We start from the raw sequence: 16,930 nt of genomic DNA on the forward strand, positions 1-16,930 counted from the left end.
ACATATCAAGACGAATAATCCAGTGAAATTTGGTAACGATAGATCTAAAAAACAAATACTCACTACAATTAAGAGAATCAATGACTATATTTGTTTCCGTAAAATATCTTTCTTTAGTATTGCATCTAAATTTATTTATAAGATTTATATGTTGCAAATCGTGTTCCACGAACTACAATAATTCGAACATTTAAGAGATAAGTTCGCGAAAAAAATAAATAAATAACTAACTATATAATTTACTAATTTTAAAATAAGGTTTCTATATGTTCTAATATTTGAAATGACAATAGACGAAGTCATTATTATATGAGAGTTACTTGTCATTGGATTGATAGTCCATGGTCAATCCAACAAATATTAATTGCATATCGAGTGATTAATGAAATCCCGACTGCCAAAAACATTTCCCAATTGATATTTTAAATTTTGGAAAAATATGATTCACTTTAAAGATTTATTATGTATCATTTGTTACTGCTAGTCATAATACTTTGAGTATCAAAAAACTTTAAAAAATGGTTTTGGATCACAAAACACTAAAATCAGTATTCTTAGTAGTTATAAATCGACAAAAGTACAAATTATATTAAAAGAAAATATTAAAGACCCAAAATGATTGTCAAGATCCTGACTAAAACTTAAAAATTATTTTACGAAAGCTTTTGATTTCAGTGAAACAGATGATGAACACGAATGCGATATTTTAAAAGTTTCCTAATTTTATCAATCATAGCAAATGATATCCTAACTTGTCACATGCCAACTGTTGTTGTGGGACAAATATTTAGTGCATATGGTAACATTCTGTATGCGAGACGATCTAAACAAAATTCAGATTTTTTGGAAGTCCAAACATTGTTAGATGATTGGACACAAGCCGTAAAAAAAAATACAAAGAACGAGATCAGGCTTGAAACACAAAGATTTTGATAACGAATGAACTATTACTGCGAGAATAAGTAATGGAATTGATTGAGCTACTCCGATTCTAAAAGTAAAAAAGGTTAAAAATTAGGAAATTACGTGAGATTTGATTTTTCTGCTCAGACAACTTACAAAGTTCAAAGTTCAAGCTCTTCCTTCTCTTTTATCCTATTTAGAAATCAAAGTGTTTCAAACTAGTTTGTTGTAATTGTAAAATAATTTTTGCATTAAAAATGATATTTTAAAAATAAAATTAGATCCGAAATTATAAATTATTTTACAATTATAATGATTGAACGGTAATCGTAATAGCTGATTAACCATAACCGTATCAGGAACCGTAATCTGACAGTTCATGAACCGAACCGGTACGATTAAAGAAAATTACACCAAAAATCGCCTTTTTGAACAGTCACGGTTCTGAACGGATCGTGGTCACGTTACACATGAATCCCTGCTCTGGGTCTCTTTCTCGCAGTACGTAACCAAAGTGGAGAGAGGCCACACACCCACAACACTCACGCACATATACTTACGGCTATACGTATGCACAGAGACGTTATGAAGGACGAGGCTATAGGCTCCACCGGTGACTCGCTGTGGCCGCCCAGATCTCCTCCCCCGACTCCGACTCCCGCCGCCAGGTGAATTTACTTGACTGACCTCGCCTCGCCCTTCTGCTCCCAAAGTCGTCTATCATGCTTTGCGGGTTTTTTTCAATAAGTTGTGGATGATTATTTAATTTTTCAGAAGGCGATCGAGTGGCCTGTTTAGATGTTTTGTGCGTTCTGTTTCGAAGATTTGTGGTTTTAGAGTGTGAGCTTTTTGCTCGTGTTACTGGTTTCTTGGTAATCTTTGGATCTAGTTAGATATGGGGTTTTTGTCGGTGGGATTTTTTGCGTTTTGGTGCAAATTTAGTAGTAGTTGTTTTTTTCCCCCCAATTATTCTCAACAATTAAAGTTGCAATGAATTCCATTTGGTTGACTCCAAGATAAAACGTTTTCTTCTGAGAAATTTTTTCATTTTCATGTTTACCTTTTTCTCTCAACTTGTGTTCAGGATAACTTAAATGGGTAACGTTTAATGTCAAAATGGGGCTTAATGTTAAATGCATACGGTGATGATTTCAAGCTTCATAATTTCTTAAAAGGATCAAGCGTGGCTTTTCATTTTCAAGTTAAGGCAAACTTTGACACGCATTTGGAATGAGTTTTCAAAGTTTGCTTATAGTTTGTTAAGAAACTTTGCTCCTCAACCATTTGTGTTTAGATTGGTCGCTTAATAATACCAGATGTGCTTGAGTGAAGGAGGGTGTCCTTTGCCTAAAGCACTGATCTCTCCATGTTGCGGAGATTGATGGTTAATTATTGAAAAAGGAGGAGACAAGTTGGCTCTTTATTCTGGATTTCTGGTTAAGATTGAATTTATTGAATAGGTTATGATTGCAAGCTACTAGCTTTCTCAACTTGATTATTTCCGTACTTCACCATTAGTTTATATTTGTTTTGCTCTTTTTTTTAACAGTTCTGCAGGGGCATCATCTCCTGCTGTTCCTACTAATGCTGGAAGCACGGACTGGTTTGATCAAGGGCAGAATTCGAAAGGGGGATCCCTCTCTCGTGCATGTTCACAGCCCATGTACACATCTTTGAGCACGAGTGCTGGTGGTTCTGCTCTTGGTTCATCGCAGCCTTCCTGCAGGCCCTGGGAAAGGGGTGATCTACTAAGGCGCCTGTCGACATTCAAACCTTCTAATTGGATTGGAAAGCCTAAGGTTTGCACTTGCTTGCTTGACTATCTGGCAGTTGGCATATTAAAAATCCCGGTCTTTTTGTCATACTTTTTTCATACAGTCGAGCAACTGCGTTTTCCCCTTTCATTTAGTATTTCATATTTGTGTTTTCAAAAATTGGTTTTAGGAATGTGCATTATGGATTTGTAAATGATAAAACTAAACTTTGATACAGGCTATGATGCTTAACTTTAATTTGAAATAATTCAAATAAAGATTCTTACATAATCAGGATAATTGTAATCAATGACAACAAACCTAACAAGCTAGTTTTTCCAATATTTCTGCTTATTTATATAACTACATTGTCAAGGTGAGGAATTCTTACCTCACAGATGAGTTGAACTTAGCACAATTATGGGTTCCACGTATAATGAACCGAATGCTTTTCCCTTTTAACTTATTTATTATTTGTGAAAATTGAAGATTTAGAAATGTGCATGTCAAGATATGGATTTGTTGGAAATAATATTGATACATAATTTATGGGATTAGATTGATTGTAATCCCGTTAGGATTTTATTGTAGCTGCAATTTATTATTGATTATGATAGTTTCCTTATCTTTAATGGTGGTATACTTGTATATAAACCGATGTATGTTCATTGATCTAATAAGTGAAAATATATATTTTTCTCTGTTGATTCACATGGTATCAGAAACATCAGACTGATCTTGAGAATCATCCGATTTCTTAGTTTTCTGCTCTATCAATTATGGCGAACAATACTAGAAAAAAATCCGAAGCCGACGTGCACTCCTCTGAGCATTCAGCCATCGTTTCGATGGGTGATTTGCAAAATATTCACGGTGCATATCGATTGAATGGAAACATTATTTGAATTTGTCGCAACTTGTTTGAACAACATTGAAGGGACGAGGAAAGTTGAGCCATTTACTTGGCACAAGGCCTGATTCAAAAGATCCGAACTCTGCAGCATGGGATGAAACAGATTCCCTAGTGATGTCGTGGTTGTGGAACTCGATGATTCCAGAAATAAGTGATACATGCTTGTTCTTTGGTACAGCCAAGGAAATATGGGATTCCATCAAGCAACCCATAGTTGTCAAAAGCGCGAGGCGCAAAAAAGCGCTCAACTGTCTTGGGGCTTCAAGCGCGAAGCGCACGCTTTACGGAAAAAAGCGCAATAAACAAAATATTATCAAAAAAATCAAAATAAAATAAAAAGTCTTTGAAAATGTGATAGATGAAATATCAAATGTCATTATAATCGTCATCTTCATCTTCCAAATCTACGTCACGCCACAATAAACAAAATATTATCAAAAAAATCAAAATAAATAAAAAGTCTTTCAAAATGTGATAGATGAGACATCAAATGTCATTTTAATCGTCATCTTCATCTTCCAAATCTACGTCATCAGCCTCATCACTTGATTTGTATCCATCGGTATCTTCTTCTTCTTCAGTTTCATCATCAATGTTGATCTCTTCTTCATCCACTTCATCCACAAGACTAGTTCGAGCTGAAGATTGCTTTCTTTTTGCTGAAGTGGATGATGACGCTCTTTTTGAAGTAGATGCATTTCGAGATCGAAAGTCATATGCACTTTCACCAACCCCAACCGCTTGTGCTACATCACTCCAACGCAAATCATCATCTTCAAAGACCAAATCGTTATCATCATTCTCGTTATCACTATCATCCAACTTTCCCAACAACCATTCGTTACTATCATCTATTTCAGACAAAGAAATAGGATCAATCTTATCTCGCATGGCATATCTTCGCCTCAACGCTCTGTTGTATTTGATATATACCAAATCATTCAATCGTTGTTGAGACAACTTATTTCTTTTTTTAGAATGTATCTGCCAAAAAAATAGAAAGTAAGAAGTTAGGTTCATACTCCATAATATAAAATTTAATATGTAAAAAAAACTTCTGACTTACATGTTCAAATACACTCCAGTTACGTTCACAACCTGAAGAAGAGCATGTGAGGTACAAAATCTTCATTGCAAATGTTTTTAATTCAGGTGTTGATGCACCATAAGAAGATCGCCAATCAGCTTGAAAGTTGAAACACAAAAAAATATAAGATTAAATTTCTTATCATTCAAAGTTTGTATCTATACTATAAGTAATGTTTGAGAAAGAAATTAATATTGCACTAAATATTATATACATGGTGATTTTGAACCTCTTTGTCTAATAGCCATGGGTAAACCAAAAAGTCCTTCTGCTTTTTTGTATTTATCCAATTGATTTGTAATCTTATCTTGTAAATCTTCACCTCGCACCAATCTAGCTATGCATTTGTACAGACCCTCCAACACTTCTTCATCATTTTCTATGTCACGATTTGAGTAAAAAAACTCAGGATTTAAGAAATATCAAGCCGCATGCAAAGGATGATGGAGTTGAACGTTCCATATTTTGTCGATGATTTCAAAAATACAACGATATTTTTCTTCATTATTGTTAAATGATGCAGCGATAGCTTCTTTGGCTCTGTCCATTGCCTCATAGATGTAACCCATTGGGGACCTTTTTTCACCGTCTACTAGCCGCAATACTTTCAGCAATGGGCCGCCAATTTTTAATGCAAAAACTGTAGTTTTCCGAAAATAAGGCATCAATATCACTTCTGCAACACGTTTTCCAGCCGCCTCTCTAGAATATCGACTTTTTGCCCATTTTTCAGATGTAAACATCTTTATCAGATTTGCTTGTTGAACTTGAAACCGCTTTAAAGTCAAAAAAGCGGTTGCGAAACGAGTCTTTGCAGTTCTTACCATGTCTCTCTGACCAGTAAACTCTCTCATCATGCTCAACAATTGTGGTCTATTGTAAATATAGCCATTCACCATCAATGCCCGTTCATGCAATTTTTTGAGGTTAGGAATTTTGAATATTTCCTCAAGCATCAAATCTAAGCAATGAGCTGCACATGAAGTCCAATACAAGTGTTGAAAATTGTTTTCCAAAAGACGACCTGAAAAAATGAAGTAAATTTACTTTAAAAATCGAAAAATCAGATTATAAATTCAATTTGCAATTTAAAATATTACCAGCTCTAACATTGCAGCTTGCATTATCTGTTACAACCTGAACCACATTCTGTTCTCCAATTCGATTCACAAATTTAGAAAGTAACTCATACATCTTGTCAGCAGTGTGAGAATCACTTGAAGCATCCACCGATTCAACAAATATAGTTCCTTTAGGACCATTTACCAAAAAATTTATAAGAGTTCTACTTTTTTTATCCGTCCACCCATCTGCCATGATTGTACAACCATACCTAGCATGATCTTCTTCGTGGGATTTGAGAAACATGTTCGTATTTGTCAACTCCTTCTTCAAATACTTAACTCTTACTTCATGATATGATGGAGGTTTCATTTCCACTCCAAAAGTCCCAATAGCATCAATGCAGGGTTGCAAAGAATCGTATTTAACAGCATTGAAAGGAATTCCGGCATCATACATCCACGTAGCAAATTTTTGAACCGCATCTTCTCTTAATTTCTTCTTATTTTCATCAAACTGACCTTTATTTTTCGCACGTCTCTGTCTGACAATTTCTTCTACATCTTTCGCAAAATAAAGATCAATAGGCCCTGCTTGTTTACACCTTTTACCCTGCACCGTAGGGCCGGACATTGGTCGTTTCCCTTTCATTTTAGTTTGAATATCATCATCATCCTCATCTTCTTCCAAATCAACAATATCATCTAAATGAGGAATATCATCCATTTGATTCTTCAAAACACACTTTTTTTGCATGAACTCTTTGATTTCTTCCTTAACATGCTCCGGACACTTCGGACAAGCTTTCACATTTCTATTGCCCCCAACTAAATGTAGCTTGTGCCGATAAATCCTACCGTTTGTTATTTTGGCACAAAAACAACAGCATACGATATTTGGATTTTTAGGATCCGGAAGTGTTGCATAATTTCAAGCAATATCCTTTCGATTTGATGGAATCGTTGTGTTTGACATGATTAAATACTGAAATATAAATATAAATCACATATTAAATTATTAAAAATAAAAAAACACAATTTAAAATTTTTTACAAAATTCCTAAACTTAGGGTTTACCAATTTTTGAATAGCAAAAGAAAAGGGAACATCAAGGTGGCGGCGGCGGCAACGGCGACGGCAGAGAAGAGACGCAGACCACTGGAGACTGGAGAGGCAGAGAAGATACGTATCGCTGTTCTTATTTCTCAGACAATTTAATTTACAATTGGGCTGGGCTTAAAATTGGATTTTGGACCTGGGCTGTCTTAAAAAACATAAAAAAGCCTGCAGCTTCTCTGAAGCGCACAAGCGCTCGCCCAGCAAACAAAATTGAAGCGCAATGAGGCGTGGGCTTTCTCAACCTGATGCGCTTCAGATTCTCTTGAAGCGCATCTACAGCGCCTCGTCTTGCCTCGCGCTTAAGCGAGCAAGGCGAGCGCTTTTTACAACTATGAAGCAACCATATTCAAAAGTTCATGATGCATCCCAGATCTATTAAATCCGCACTAAAATCTAGGTCACTAAGCAAGGGACCCATACCATAACTGAATATTCTAATCTGTTACATGGCTTATGGCAAGAGTTGGACCACTGTCAATGTATCGAGATGAAATGCAGTTCAGATGCTACTGTTCTCAAAAGATTTGTTGAAGAAGAACAGATTTATGATTTCCTTGCAGGGCTTAATATTGAATTTGATGCTGTAAGTGTCACGCCCCAGAGACGGGGTTGGTCGACACCGGCGTTCTCTCAAATTTACATTCGAAAACAACAAGTCTCAGAAGTACAAAATTCAGAAACCAGTCTTTTTATTCATAATACTGAATATTTCATTGTCTGATACAAACTCAAATAACTAATATTTTATAGCGAAAATGTAAAACCAGACATAACAATGTTCAACAGATACAGCGGAAAACATGATTTAGAACTGAAAAATAACAGTCTTCTTCACCAGCCCCAGAATTGATTCAGCTCTTCTTATTCTAACAATTCTTCCTTGTTCTTATCTGATATGGGTTTGGTGGGTGAGTGATATGGTTGTCAATCAATAAACGGAAGCGGGAATAGCTCCCAGTTTTCAAAAATTTACAATAGAAACTGTAATACAAATAATATACAGAAACTCTTACTTTCAGAACATGAACCGGTATTCAGGAATAACAGATTTCAGAACATAAACCAGAACTTAAAATTTAGCAAACAAGCACTGAGCACGTTTGTGAATTTCATGTCTAACTGATATCAGTCCCCTATATGTTCTCTCCTCTAAGGGGTGAAGGCCAGTAATCAGGAATCGGTAATCAGGAATATTTCAGAATATATATTGCTACCATTAGTTCACTAGCTTTCAGTGCTTCAAAAATCAGAGATCAGAAATCAAAAATACATATACTTTTCTTCCAAAACAGAAATTATCAAACTGGTTTCAAGATATTTATACATAAGCCCACTTACAGTAATTTGCTAAAAAGTTTCGGTTGAATTCTGGAATTTGCTTGCTCTCGCTACTGGATTTTACTGCTCGAATTTCAAGTGATAACTCAAGATTTGTGTAACACCATTTCAGAGATTTGAGGGTGTTATATATAGGCAAAATTCTGACTGTTAGCCTCCCAATTAATGGCCATAATCTGCCATTATATGCCATCAACAACCTTTATTCCATGTTAAATACTTCAGTTACAAGTCATAAGCGTAATCAGTAGCTGTCTGCTAGAATCTCGCTACTGAACTCTTCTGCTGCTGGATTCTATCTGCTGGAAAAATACTAGCTTCTGAAATATTAGTTGCTGCTGGAATTGTTAGCTTTTGCTGAAATTTTTGCATTGCTGTTGAATATTGCTAGCTACTGCAAAATGCAAGCTACTGTTGGAAATTTGGGTTCTCACAATAAGGATACAGATCTTTGGGAAGGAAGATTTACCGTCCGTACACGAAGCCATCTCCATCATCCGTAGAAGTGGTATGCTTGAAGATCATGCCTCGAATGGATCGACCTTAGTGACATAATCGGTCTGTCAACAGCCCTTTGAAGGAGACAATAGGCCTACAGGGTCGTCGAAGCCACCATTCAAGCAGTCAAAGGATTCTCTTTGGTGCACTTACTGCAGGCGATCAGGCCATACCAAAACGACTTGCTTAAAATTGAATGGGAGACTTCCAAATCTGAACAAGAATTTTTTCAGCAAGGATGAGAAGGACAAAGGGCAAGCCCATATGTCTAATGGTCTTTCAGGCAATGAAGAACATAAACCAAATCCCACATTCAATGAAAGAGGAAGATTGGACATGCTAGTGAAAAAGAAGGTTTTTACCATCTGGAAGAAAGTATGCACACTGTTGCGAGTTCCTGTCCTTTATCGTTTTTTTCTGCCATTCCAAATAAAGATAAAGTTTGGTTTTGTCACCGTCGCTTAGGTCATCCGTCAATTCATGTTCTGAAATTTATGTTTGCATCATTGGTTAATGAGTCTTTAGTTAAGAATTTTCATTGTACTGAATGTGAGCTTGCTAAAGGCAAGCGTTCCTCTTTTCCAAACTGTAAAACAAGGATTTTTGTTCCATTTTCTCTTATTCACAGCGACATTTGGGGACCGTCAAATCTAATGTTTCTGGGGCAAGTTGATTTCTGCTTTTTATCGATGACCGCACCCGAGTGACTTAGATATATGATATATCTCATGAAATATAAGTCCGATGTCAGCAACATTTTTCAAAATATCTATCACGTGGTCAAAACTCAATTTGAAGTTGGAATAAAAAAATTTCGATCCGATAATGCCAGGGACTACTTCAATCAAACTCTTTCACCTTTCTTCCAAAAACAAGGGATTATTCATGAATCTTCTTGTGTTCATACCCCCAAACAAAATGGGGTAGCTGAACGGAAAATTGGCCACCTTCTTGATGTCATGAGGGCATCCTTGTTTCACAAAAATGTCCCCAAGCAATTATGGGGAGTAGTTGTCCTCACATCAGCTTATCTCATAAACCGACTTCCAACAAAAGTTCTTTGATTTTAAAAGTCCTTTAGAAACTCTCACTAAATTCTTTCCAACTTCCTTAAACAATTTGATTCCAAGAATCTTCAGCAGTGTTGCGTTTGTTCACATTCATCCACACAATAGGGGCAAACTAGAGAACACAAAAGTTTTCCTTTGAATTTCCTAGCCTTTCTATCCCATCACTATGCCATCAGCTTTCATTGTAATCCAAACCTTAACGAAACGATAAAGGAACGAGGAACTCAATTACGCAGCCACTACAAGTTTATTCCAGAAGGCCAAGACTTGACACTCTAGTCAAGAATGTTCGATCTTCTCCTATTCGAGTTATGGTTCAATCATGCATACTTTCCTATCCTACCAGAATTTAGCACCAAACCATAAAACCGTTCTTGCCAATCTTCACTCCATTCCCGTTCCCTGAAATTTAATTGAAGCATTAGGAAATGAGAAGTGGGAGAATGCCATCAAAGTAGAAATGGAAGCGATGGAATGAACTAAAACATGGGATTTGGTTGGGATGCCTAAAGGGAAGAAAATGATTGGATGTAAATGGGTGTTCACTGATAAATACAAGTCAAATGGTTAAGTGGAAAGATACAAGGCTCAATTGTTTCGGAAGGATATACTCAGACCTATGGCATTGACTACGTGATAACTTTTGCTGCGGTGGCGAAAATGAATACAGTTCAGGACACTTATAAAGGAGAAGTTGGATAAAGGACTGATTTGCACACTATGAATCTCATCTAAAGATCAATTGGCAGATATTCTTACAAAAAGGCAACCGAGTAACACCTTCCAACAAATGGTTATCAAGCTTGGAATGACGTCATTCATTCACCAACTTGAGGGGGAGTGTCAAGATATGAATTTGTTGGAAAGAATATTGATACAGATTTTATGGGATTAGATTGATTATAATCCGTAACTTGTAGGGATTTTATTGTAGCCGTAATTTATTCATGATTAGGATATTTTCTTTATCTTTAAGGGTGATATACTTGTACATAAACTGATGTATGTTTATTGATTTAATAAGTGAAAATATATATATTTCTTTGCTAATTCACAATATATTCTTGACGTGTAAATGATAAAAGAGAGAACTTTTAAACAGGCTGTGATACGTGACCGTAAACTGAAATAAATCAAATAACAATCCTAATGTAAATAGGATCATCATGATTAATTATAAAAAGCTAACATGATAGATTTTCCAACATTTCCGTTTACTTACATTACTACATTGTTGAGATGATGATTGTTTACCTTCGAGACGAGTTGAACTAGACACAATTTTGGATACAACCACAGGATACATTGTAGTGAGTATTATAAATCAGCAATTTTATGTCAGAATGATTTTACGAGTATTGTTTCCTCAGCCTATTGTTTCATCAGCCTATTGGAAGTAGGATGATCTACACATGTAGTCCATCTATGCCTGGGTTTGGGTCACAAAAAGATACTAATTTCTAGTGAATCTAGCAGATTAAAATTATAGGAACAGAAGGAAAATAAGCACACTCCCATCAAATTCCATTTTAGTGTGGTCTTCTCCATGTATAGTTTTCCTAATGCTAGCCTATTTTTTCTATACTCCAGCTTTTATACCTGTCATTTTCTTTGTATCAACCTTGATCAGGCTGCTGGTTCACTGGCCTGCGCCCGAAGAGGCTGGGTGAGTACAGGAGTTGATAAAATTGAATGTGAATCTTGTGGTGCAATTTTGAAGTTTGTTTCATCAACTACCTGGACTCCTTCCCAAGGTGATTCATGCTGTTAGATTTTGACTATGTGCATGCCTCAAATATGCAAGATTTTAGATTGTTATTTAGCTTCTGTTGTTGGTAGTAGACCAGGTTCAAGTAAATTATGAAGTCCGAGGATTCATTTGAGAAAGTTTTTCAACAATTTGATGATGTTTAATCTGAATCATAGAAGTTCTATTCCTTATTAGATATTGAACATGTGTCTGCCAAGTCCAATTATACTATAATATTGAAAATTCATAAGTCTACGGAACTGCCACCCTCCCCACAAAAAAAAGGACGAAGAAGGGGAAAAAGGAGAAGTATTTGATCAATGTAATATTTGCTGATTTATTATGCAAGTTCTTAGCTGAAACTATTCTCACAGTTTGGGGAATCAGTTTTCTGTGTGACCATGGAGCTACACAGTCATTTTGGCTATTCTACATCTACGAGCTACCCAGTCATTTTGGCTATTCTCTTAGATGTATAACCGACTCTCAGGGTTCAAACCAGTCAAACAATCATCGTGGAGGAAATTCAATTGGGTGTAGTTTGTTCATTGGACAATATTTTTAAACTTTTATGGTTTTCCCAGTTCCTATAAACCTCTCAGTCTCCATCTTGCAGCTAGTAAGGTTCCCCTGGCATATGTATAATTCGTATGCTGGTTGGTACTGTGCTGCTGTAAATGATATTGGAGTCCTGGCGTGCTGTATCTAAGTGGAAGATGACTCGAACAACTTATTTTATAGAAGACTGCTAAAATTGGCTGAAAAGAGTGAAGCTAAGCAAACTGGATGCTCAACTGAGTACTGAAGCACTGCTGCTTATTTACCGCTTAAAATTTATTTCTGATCACTAAGAACCGGTACACTTGTTAAGGTGTAGCCGAACCCCCCTTTTTTCTCTTTAAATTAAGTTGTGAACTGTACTGTGGAACTTGGCCTGTGCTCAAATTGCTTTCCATTTTAACATGATTTTCCATACTAAATCTCCCTAAATCGAGCAATCAAGATTTCATAGGCATTACTATTTGTTATTTAACTTTTTTTAGAGAGGTAAGCTAATGCCTTGGTGTTCTGCAAATTTGTCATATACATAGAAAATTCCATGACTTGGAAAGGTTTATTTTGATTCTAGTAGGTCCCTTGTTGATGAAGAGGGGATACATCCCTTATTTGGCTGTTGTCACCAGCTAATAATATTCATTAGCCTCCAGAATATAATATATTTAGGCCTAAATTTTCTGGTAATCAAAAACTGTCTATATAATTCCTGAAATGCCAGGCATTGTCTGGTGATGGTTGTCCTGAAGATAATAATTTTATTTTTTTGCACCAAATTGGCTTGTCTTTTGGTTTGTATCATTGAATTTCTTTGTTTTTCCCTTGATAATATAGTTTCAAGATTCCAATGGCCTGCAAAATTACTATGAGGATGAGGGATGGACTTTTATGCTTATAACTTTGACCCAAGCTTTGTTATTATATGAATTAGATTAATTAGTGATACTCTCGTTCTGCATTGCTTATTATATTTCTTAGCAACTCATCATCTTCTTTAGTAGGCTTTGGTTGCTTCTTTGACCAGAAACAAGGTTTTTTTTGTTGCTGTTAGTTACACATTGCTCTACTCATGTTTTTGTCTTCTGTGGTAGCTGATGGTGCTGGGGAAGAATTTGCCAAGAGACTTGATGAAGGGCATAAAATTACTTGTCCATGGACAGGAAACTGCTGTGCAGATAGTTTAGTGCAGTTCCCGCCAACTCCACCATCAGCACTTATTGGTGGTTACAAGGACCGTTGTGATGGATTACTCCAGTTTACCTCACTTCCTGTTGTGGCTGTATCTGCGATTGTGCAAATGAAGGCATCAAGGGGCCCAGAAATTGATCGATTAATGGCTCAGTCCCTGTTTTCAGGCAGTGAATCTGGCATTAAGTTGGAGATTTTATTAGGAGCTGATAACTCCAGAGAAGATTTTTTCACATACTCTCGAGTAATTAACGAATGGAGTTTTAGGGTTAATTTTGTTTTTACGCTCTTCCTGACAAATGGCCTTTGATTGACGTTATACTAATATTGTAGGCTCAGAAGTTAATAAGCCTGTGTGGATGGGAACCGAGGTGGCTTCCAAATGTTCAGGATTGTGAAGAACATTCTGCTCAATCAGCTAGAAATGGATGCTCAATTGGTCCATCAATATATCACTGTCCACCTCGTGATCCTGTCCGTGTAAAGAAAGCATTGTGTTCTTCCTCAAAAAAGGATAACACCATAAATGAAATGACTGTTAACAAGTCTAAAGGTCTATCGAGATCCCCTTTGTTGGATTGTAGCTTATGTGGTGCAACAGTTAGAATTTGGGACTTCCTCACTATCTCACGTCCTGCTTGTTATGTTCCCAATAATATTGATGTTCCTGAAACCAGCAAGAAGATGGCACTGACGCGCGGAATAAGTGCAGCGAGTGGCATTAGTGGATGGGTTGCTGCAGATGGTACCAGAAAAGAGCATGCAGAGGACCCTGATGAAGCTGAAACTGGTGAAGGAAAATCGTTGTCAAATATCGGAGTAGATCTGAATCTCACTATATCAGCTGGGGTGTCATCTTCACGGCTGAACGTGGCCGTTGTGTCTAATCAATACCAACATGTGCATATAGGCAGAGAGTTATTGACCGGTCAACCCTCTAGCAGTGAGGTTGGAGATCGTGCTGCCTCATACGAATCACATGGTCCCAGTTCTCGCAAGCGGAACATAGATGAAGGTGGAAGCACAGTTGACATTCCACCATTATTTATGCAACAGGCGGATAGCATTGAAGGAACTGTGATTGACCGTGATGGTGATGAAGTCAATGATGGTAAACAGTACTCTGCTGGCCCTTCAAAGCGTTCTCGTGACTCCGATATCGTTGGGCCCCGCCTGTCATCGTACACAAAAGTTTCTTCTGGTGCTGGTCCTAGCCAGTTGTTTGGTATTGGTTTCGGCGATTATGCTCCTAAAGATGATTTTTTTGATCTTGGACACGATCAGTTAATTGGTAATCCATCCACTAGAGATTCAACACATGTCTCCTCTGTTATTGCAATGGACACCATCTATCATAGCGCAGATAATGATTCTATGGAAAGTGTCGAGAACTTTCCAGGAGACTTCGACGACATACATTTGCCTTCTACATCTACGGTCAAGAACACAGATCCCATTGAGACATCTGAATTGAACTATAGTAATCAAGCACAGCAGAGTACTTGCCCGGCTGTTGTCAGAAGTGCTGGTGAAATGGGTGTTAGCAGCACAAACGAGGAAGAAGTCGTGAATGCGGATACTGCTACTGCACAAGGGAGAGATGGTCCCAGCTTTGGAATTAGCGGAGGAAGTGTTGGAATGGGCGCTAGCCATGAAGCTGAAATTCATGGAACCGATGCTTCTGTCTATCGAACTGATAGCATTGTCGCTGATGTAGAACCTGTTGCTGAGATAACAGATGCCCAGGGTCAGACAGGGGAATTTGCTCCAGATCCTGGCGTAATGGGTGATTTTGTACCCGAGGAAATGGATGGCGAGGATCCTCATGGTGACAGTCAGGATCTGATGTCTCGATCTATAGGAAGGGCGGATAGTGGCTCCAAAATCATCGGCTCGGCCAAGGCAGAATCTTTTGAGAGTGGTGAAAAGACCAGTAGCATGATGGCCACTCCCCATCAGAACAGTCCTCATCCTTCTGTTTCTTGCAATGCCATTTTATGCTCTGGGTTTGAAGCATCCAAGGAAGAAGTTACTCAGGCTGCCAAGACAACTGATGATGGTGGATATGTTGAATCTGGATATTTGGTTGCAAGTGAGACAGGTATGTTGTTAAACTTTTGACTAACTTCATTTAACTGCTGCAGGGGTAATATATTGATCAGATTTTTGTAGGATTCTGTTGATAATAGAATCCATTATCTTCACATTTTAAGGCAGCCAAGTTTGAAAAAAAAAAATTGATCGCGGATGGTAAGTTCCACTTTCTGGATACTCTTCCATGTTTGTTGTATGATCCCGATCTTCTGCATCGTGCTTGTGAATGGTTGCACCAAAGCCAGTTCTTGATATGCTTCAATTATCAATTGCTTACTTTTTATATTATATCGCTGATTATAGGAACCTTTATGTCGATATTAGCTCAACCTTAGTACCTTACATATTTTTGTTATGTGGATCGTTGGTAGGGCCTCCCAATGGCGAAAGTAACTATGATGAAGCCATTGAATTTGATCCAATCAAGCATCATAATTACTTCTGTCCTTGGGTGAATGGTGATGTTGCGGCAGCAGGGTGTGCTAGCAGCAGCGGCTCTAGTTCCACTGCTGTTTCTTTAGCGCTTTGTGGTTGGCAGCTGACTTTAGATGCTTTGGATGCTTTCCAAGCACAAGGACACATTCCGGTCCAAACGGTGGAGTCAGAATCAGCAGCTTCCATGTATAAGGTTTGTGTTTCGAATATCCTATTTTTGGTCTGCTTCTGTTGCCCCATCTATTTATATAACCTGTAAAAATTTCGAGAAATTACAAATCCATTTCTCAAATGATAGGATGTGGAAATAGAAATTTGCGATAAGGTTCATGCGATTTACTTCACCGTCTTCATTTGCCTGCATTAGTGATTTGATTTTTTAGCTTGTTAAAACTGGATTCTGAAAATTATATGTACTCTAGAGCCTGTCTTAGCCATGCCTCTCTATGTCATCATCCTCGTATTTGTGGGAAACTATTTTATCACCTGGCACAATTTGCAGGATGACCATCTAACTCCTGGTCGAAAACTCTTGGCGCGCCAGTCTCTCAGCAAGAGCCGTGGCAGAAAATGAATTTGGAACAAAGATCCAAAACTTGGTAACATCCTCGGCGATAGATAACTACTCCTGAAAAAAACTGGATCGAAAAAACTTGAACTATTTTCTTAATTGATCGCTAACCATACTTCATTTTGTCTTGAATTTAACTATTTTTTTCCTGCCGTGGCATTGCAAGGTAACTAGTGCCACAGTGGTATATCTAATATTTGCTGTATTCGATTCGTAAAGAAGCATGACAAAGATAATTTTTACGAGCTTGCAGCTTGTGATCATCCAGAGATCAGTCGGAGCTCATGCGGTGTAGAAGTTATCTGTTGTTTTTCGTGGTTTTCGGTTTAGTCGAAACCAAAATTTGATAAACTGTTACCCTTGTGCCCCCACCACATTTTCTTCAATTCTGAAGCTTTGTTAAATGAAAGTTTGGTGTATTGTTCAACTAGGGAGAGACAGGGTACTTGGTTTTGTGAACTGTAATCCAGTACTCTGGTTTCAGTCCCCAAGTATTTGCATGATTTTTTTAAAAATATACGAGGTGATTTGTTTTGCTCTAGTTTCATTGTCCATATTTTTCTATGTTCTTTTATAAATTTTTCAGAAACGACA

The 16,930-nt window shown here is 37.3% G+C and overlaps 2 protein-coding genes across 5 annotated transcripts; one reads left to right on the forward strand and one right to left on the reverse strand.

The window, feature by feature from the left end:
- Positions 1 to 1,350: 1,350 nt before the first annotated feature.
- Positions 1,351 to 16,871, forward strand: LOC142522301 (uncharacterized). Of its 3 annotated transcripts, none has more exons than XM_075625592.1 (8): positions 1,351 to 1,571; positions 2,453 to 2,702; positions 11,374 to 11,497; positions 13,140 to 13,480; positions 13,570 to 15,337; positions 15,702 to 15,958; positions 16,268 to 16,364; positions 16,503 to 16,871. In XM_075625592.1, exons 1-7 carry the CDS (start codon positions 1,474 to 1,476, stop codon positions 16,337 to 16,339), a joined length of 2,910 nt encoding a protein of 969 aa, XP_075481707.1. In that variant the 5' UTR covers positions 1,351 to 1,473; the 3' UTR covers positions 16,340 to 16,364; positions 16,503 to 16,871. The 3 variants fall into 3 exon arrangements, with proteins under 3 accessions (XP_075481707.1, XP_075481706.1, XP_075481705.1); XM_075625591.1 differs by having other exon boundaries at positions 16,590 to 16,871; XM_075625590.1 differs by having other exon boundaries at positions 16,268 to 16,871.
- On the reverse strand, positions 3,766 to 11,361 carry LOC142522302 (uncharacterized). Of its 2 annotated transcripts, XR_012814440.1 has the most exons (3): positions 5,758 to 11,361; positions 4,637 to 5,681; positions 3,766 to 4,554 (listed from the first exon to the last, which is right to left on the reverse strand). XR_012814440.1 is itself a non-coding variant. In XM_075625593.1 (2 exons), the coding sequence occupies exons 1-2, from the start codon at positions 6,473 to 6,475 to the stop codon at positions 5,080 to 5,082; spliced, it is 1,320 nt and encodes a 439-aa protein (XP_075481708.1). In that variant the 5' UTR covers positions 6,476 to 11,361; the 3' UTR covers positions 3,766 to 5,079. The 2 variants fall into 2 exon arrangements, 1 of the variants encoding a protein (XP_075481708.1); XM_075625593.1 differs by having other exon boundaries at positions 3,766 to 5,681.
- Positions 16,872 to 16,930: the final 59 nt, after the last annotated feature.

The sequence above is a fragment of the Primulina tabacum genome, chromosome 13, assembly GCF_025594145.1.
Source record: "Primulina tabacum isolate GXHZ01 chromosome 13, ASM2559414v2, whole genome shotgun sequence".
NCBI lineage: Eukaryota > Viridiplantae > Streptophyta > Magnoliopsida > Lamiales > Gesneriaceae > Primulina > Primulina tabacum.